Here is a 6,000-nt window from a genome sequence, read left to right as displayed (position 1 = left end):
ATTAGTTAATTCACATTAAAGTTGAAGGACACACGAATTAAGTTGCTAATTTTCGCAGGGAACACATTCAATATCACCGCAATAATCATGACCAGGCTTGCCACCTGGAGCACGAAAGTAATATTTTAGCACTATTTCAGTCAATTCGAAAATCACTGTTTAGCATGCAAACTTGGGTAACTGTAGCACTTAAGGAACAGACCGTACTGGCAACCCTGATCATGACGTCTCTTAGTTTGACGCCACTTTCTGACCGTCTAATAGTCCACACGTGTCTTGTCAAAGAGTCTGAGACAACAATGATAAGTATTTTACCTTGCCAAGATTCAGCTTTAAAATTGATTTTTGGAATCAAATAGAGTTTAGTCGTTTATCTCGAATTTTATAATGACACATGACTTGGACGATGTAAAGAATGGAATAAAATATGAAATCGCTAAACCTGAACATTATGAAATAGTAAAGCATATGTTTTTACATGATTACTTGGGACGTGAACCGCTAGTACTAGCTTCTGGGCATGGTATTCTCACTGAGGACAAACAGCAACTGTAAGTCTCCTTTTTTAAATACTGAATTGAATCGGCCTAGCTGAGGGAAAGGGGAGAGAAGCCGGTACTATCCCATTATCTGGGCCTCTCGGGTTAATCATTATACACTAGACAATGATAAAACCCGTTTTTGACGTCTTACTGTTATAGAGCAGGCAATGATAGCAAGGTTTTTATTGCGTATACGATCTTAAACGGTGATTTTTTGGGGTTTAGGGGGGGGGGGAAGGTACCTAGGTTAAGTTAAGTATTTAATATGCAATGCTCTACCCCCCTCCCCCCCCCCTAATGTACAAATTTATAGCCCAAGTTTGTTTTTTAACTATTATATATTCATCGTATTTTATTTTATTTCATTAGCATTAACCAAACTTGACTTTTTAGAGAGGCCCGGATAATGGGATAGTACCGAGAAGCCTTACTATGAAACCTCAGAGACAAGTGTAAAGCTAAGTTTGGATAAAATAAGGGGTAAAAATATCGTATCAACCAAAAATTATACGGGACAAAAAGAAATATGTCACTATTAAACTCTTCATTCAATGCTATTTCCGAACTCATCAGTTTCTTCAGCCGCAATGGGTAAATTTTGGCAGTTCATATTATTGACTTACAAGTAAAGTGAACATACCACTCGGTGCCTTTTTTAAAGTTCTTTAAGAAAATAATAATCGCTTTGATCGGAAATTCAAATTTACCCATTTCCACCCCCCTAATGTGCAAACATATACCCTGCATTATAATATACCCTGAATGGTCGACGGCAAAGTTTCGAACAGGGTTGCCACTAAGCCGGTTTTTTTGGGGCCACTTTGGGTGGCAAAATAGTGTCAATTTTGAATAAAAAGTGTTATTTTCCAAAAATTTGCCGCTCGTTACGCTTCGCGTCGCTCGCGCTCATATCAACAAGCTTTTTAAATTGGCCAAGCCACTTGGGATCACCCCCACGTCGTTTCCCGCATCTTTAAATTCTTCAACATGAACTGTCGGTTCTAACGCCATCTATCAACTATAAAAAAGAATTTTTGATTTTACTTAGTCGGTACTGATTTCCGGCTTTGCGCAGCACTTTCACTCTTGTCAACTTTCCAGCTCCCTCCTAAAAACCCGCTAAAATACAAATGGTGCTTACTGTATAAAATGAGAACTCGTCCCAAAAAGTACTTTCTTCTCTTTTCTGAGCAGGCTTTGTTCATAGCTTCAAAAAGGAACGGAAAAAGAAAAGAAGAAAAACCTTCATTTTTTTTCTTTTGAGAAAACGGAAAAAAAAGGACAGCAATACTCGTCTACATTAAAAGTTTTATATCCAGTTTTTCCATAAAATGGACTATCTGGATTATTGCAGTGCATTCAGGTGCTTGAAACTTTTCTTTTCTCCGAAAATGCTAAAGAGAATGCCACGAACATAGATCGTAGCTATTGATGACCCAATGATAAACACAACGAATAGTGGTTCGGACAGTGTCTGGGTGGATCCAGGATTTTGGGGGGGGGGTTACTAATTTTTGAATCAGTTTTCGACTAATTTTACTGATTTTTACCTAGGTTTTACTAATTTTAGACTTATTTTCGACTCGGTCAAACATTTCGAGGGGGGGGTTCAAACCGGGTAACCCCCCCCCTGGATACGGCCTTGTCAGACACTAACTCTTTCAAATAATTTATTAGGCAAAAACTAGTGGAAAAACAATAAGACAGCTATATTATCTAATCTGTTTATCACAACCGGAATAGAATAAGTTTCATGAGAACTCTCGCCACTCCCAGTAAATTTTTCTTTACGATGTCTCCATGGACTAGGGCATAGGAACAGTCAACTAGCATTTTAAGTATCAATATGAAAGCACCTTTATAATAAAAAACGAGCATTTAGAGTATAAGCGTGAAAGCACATTTACAATAAAAAATTAAGGGGAATGAAATAACTAAAATGAGGAAGTGCGTCCAAATTCAATTTATGTAATGATGTAACATAACTTTAAGTAAGATAAAAAGTGAAATTAGATTGTAATTTTGCTAATGATTACATAGGATTTAAGATAATGGAAGTTTTGGTATCAATTTTGTTTTTAGTATGATGGTTATGTATGAATTTTCATTTGTCCATTGCCAAGAGTTCAAAGAAAAAATATGAAAAATATGAACAGAAATGTTAGAGCGCATTTTTGTGTCACTTGCCCAGTCACTGAAGAGGTCACTAGATATTCTTGTGGGACACCAGTGAGCTCAGCGGATGTTTTTGCGCTGCTGAGTCGTTTTTTGATGTCACAAGTGAGCTTTTCAGTCACTGGGCTTCAAGAGTTCCAGTCACAGAAATCGATGAAAAGACGCGTAAAGTTAAGCAGTCACTGGCCCAGTGAATGGTTAACATAGTAACAGCTATTAAAATAGTGGCGCAAAAATACACTCTTAGCTGTTCTTGCTCTTTTCTTCTTTGAATTGTAGTCAACCCTCAACTAATAAAACATAAGAATTAAATTCGGACCCACTAAAAATTGCAAACTCCTTGACTGACTTATCGTCTATGAGCCTACAAATTATTGCAACAACACAAAATAGTTGAACTAAACAACTAAAAATAATTGAAGGCTTCTCCACCACATTGCAGTTAAATGTCTGTCTCTGTCCTCTTCATTGCCAAGTATTTTCGTACCGAAGATCACTGGGTGATCTTCGCTTGAGTTCGCTTATTAGTGATAAGAATAGGAATATAAAAATTTCTCACACACAGATAGAGACAAACACATTTACGTTTTTCACCGCACAGAAAGATTCTGGCATCCAATAATTGCAGCGCGGAGTTAAGATAAGGATCTTAACTGAAAGAAAAAGGATATCGATGCATAACTACAATGACAGTTTTCCTTCCGGTTTTTTGTCTGAAAAAAATTCTTTTTTGTAAAATAGTGCTACTTGGCAAAAAAGTGGCACTTTTGCTAAAAAGTCTCCTAATAGTGTCAGATGTCACAAAAGGTGCCATTTAAAAAAAAGTGTCAAAAGTAACCCTAAAGTGTCACCAGTGGCAACCCTGGTTTCGAATCGCAAAATTCAGCGCTGTTTTTGTTGACGGCATTTGAAAAACTTGAAACGGTAGGAAAACATTTTATATTTGAGTTGCCTAATAAATAAGGTTTGAATTGTTGTGAATAAGTATTTTTGAAATATGTACTCTTGAGCAACTTATTTATAAACTAGTTATATGTTTTTAGCCACTTTTCAATAGCATAACTAGTGTTGGTAACTTCTTTGTGTGGTTACAACTCAGGGTATATATTTGCATATTAGGGGGGTCGGGGTGGGTAAATTTGAATTTCCGATATAAGCGATTATTATATTCGTAAAGAGCATAAAAAAGGCATAGAGTGGTATATGCACTTTATTACTAACTTAATAATATGAACTGCCAAAAATTTACCCCGCAATTATATCCCAGTTCTCCCCCCTAATGGGACCAAACAAAACGGAGTATCTCTTCAATGTTCGACCAAGTCTAAAAGAAACATAATAAGGAACAAACGCAATAAACAAAATAAGGAATCTACTGGTACTATTTTCAGTTATTTAATATGTTTCTCCCAGAAGGCGTCGTACTCGCCAACCTTTAAACTCTTTCCTATAGCTCTAATTGATTCTAATTTGATATCAGGGCAGACCCAAAAACTGGGTCGAGGCTCATGCCTGAAAAGTCCATTGCCTCCCTACACCTAAAAATAACTAGGCTTAATTTGGGATTGAAATTTGAAATCCCCACCACCACACACACAATCAGCATGTGTTTTACCAGGTGTTGGACTTATTCTTCCCTTGCCATATTTTCTAACTTGACATTAATATTGTAAAATGTCCCAAGCTGGTCACCCATAGATGTTTAATATTGATTCATTTTAAAAACTTTCCACAAAATAAGTTTTTCAAAGAAAAGTAAAGAACTCCATTAAACAAAAAATAAGCAGAAATAATGTGGAAAAATCGCCCAAGCGTACAACTATAACAAATCATCATCAATAGATAAATGCAATCCAAAACGAACAGAAATTACAATAAATAACCTCAAAACAAGAGTCAACCTCAAAACAAGAGTCAACCTCAAAACAAGAGTCAAATAAGCAGAAATTAACATGAGCAGGGCTGACAACCTCCATACCTTTTCAAGACCAGAACATATTTTGCACTCTACTGAAAAAAAAGAAATAAACAACACACAAATGAATGTAGATTGACCGTTTAATATACTGATATTTATTCCTGAAAGTCTTAATAATTTTTTATTTATGAAAATTAAAAAAGCAAAAACATTGAAATTTTTTTTTTAGTAAACGGAAAAATTCTTTCTGGTCTGTATAAGGAACAGAGGTTAACTCGTGTTAATTTTTGCTTGTTTTAAGTTTGACTCGATTATTTATTATAATTCGTTGAAAAATAAAATTCCCCCAAAATTAAGTTTTTAATGAAAAATAAGGAGCTCCACTACGCCAAAGATGAGCATAAATAAAGTTGAATAATCTCCCAAGCGTAAAGCTATTACAAATCACCATCAATAAATGAATGAAACCTAAACACGAACAGAAATTACAATAAATAACCGATTTAAACTCAAAACGAGCAAAAATTAACAAGTGTGGGGCTTACAACCTAAATGCCTTCTCAAGACCAGAACGTAATTTGCACTTTGCTGAAAAACAAAAAACAAATGAACGTTAATAGTATCAATGTAATAGTTCCGGTCGCAGCGCAACCCCACCATACGAGCGCAGCCCATAAAAAACAAGCGGTGCCCTATCCTTTTTGCAAATTGGTTTCCGAAGATTTTGCGACTTTCAAAAATTATGCCCTATCTGATATTGAGTAATCATACATGTTCTCGGTGAAACAATACAGTGAGTACAAGCGTGCCCTGTCCCACCATACAACAACAGCCCTATTACAACAAGAGCTCTGTTCCACCATTCCAGCGAGTGCCCTGTTCCACCATTCTGGTGGTTGTCCTGTCCCACTATTTTGGCGGATGCCCTGCCCCACCATTCCGGCAGATGCCCTGTCCCACCATTTTGGCAGGTTCCCTGTCCCACCATTTTGGCGGGTGTCCTATCACACGATGCAAGCGGGCCCATATTGGAGTTACCAATCCCTAATATCATCTCTCTTAACGACACAGATATTCTACAAGATCTATCATTCCCTTGGAAACAAATTTCCAAATGCTAGAATGCTATTACTCCAAGCGAGCCCATAGGGCATTACTAGTGGGACCGAGCGGGCCCTAGCGGACTATTTGGAAATATGGTAAGTTTTATCAGTGATCTTTTACCGGGCACCTTTTTTTAGCATCATTCCGAGAATATGCATAACACGGTGATTTGAGATGCTTGCTGGACAGACAAATTCTTTTGAAGGCTAATGCAACTTGTTCCAATCTCCAAAAACTGCCCGGTTATTACTGCAACCGGGC

At 36.9% G+C, this 6,000-nt stretch overlaps 1 protein-coding gene across 1 annotated transcript in view; it reads left to right on the top strand.

Moving 5' to 3' along the window:
• The first annotated feature begins 254 nt into the window (after nt 1–254).
• The window catches only part of LOC148941133 (uncharacterized), a 100,982-nt gene continuing 95,236 nt past the window's right edge, over nt 255–6,000 (top strand). The window contains exon 1 of the mRNA XM_089104089.1: nt 255–551. Coding sequence (XP_088960215.1) covers nt 388–551 — 164 coding nt within the window. The 5' untranslated portion in view covers nt 255–387. The remainder of the gene's footprint in view (nt 552–6,000) is intronic.

Source organism: Artemia sp. Qi Xiang Cuo, chromosome 18 (genome assembly GCF_049724085.1).
Source record: "Artemia sp. Qi Xiang Cuo chromosome 18, ASM4972408v1, whole genome shotgun sequence".
NCBI classification, from domain to species: domain Eukaryota; kingdom Metazoa; phylum Arthropoda; class Branchiopoda; order Anostraca; family Artemiidae; genus Artemia; species Artemia sp. Qi Xiang Cuo.
Note: the sequence above shows the minus strand (reverse complement) of the source record. Positions and strands in the feature narration are given on the sequence as shown.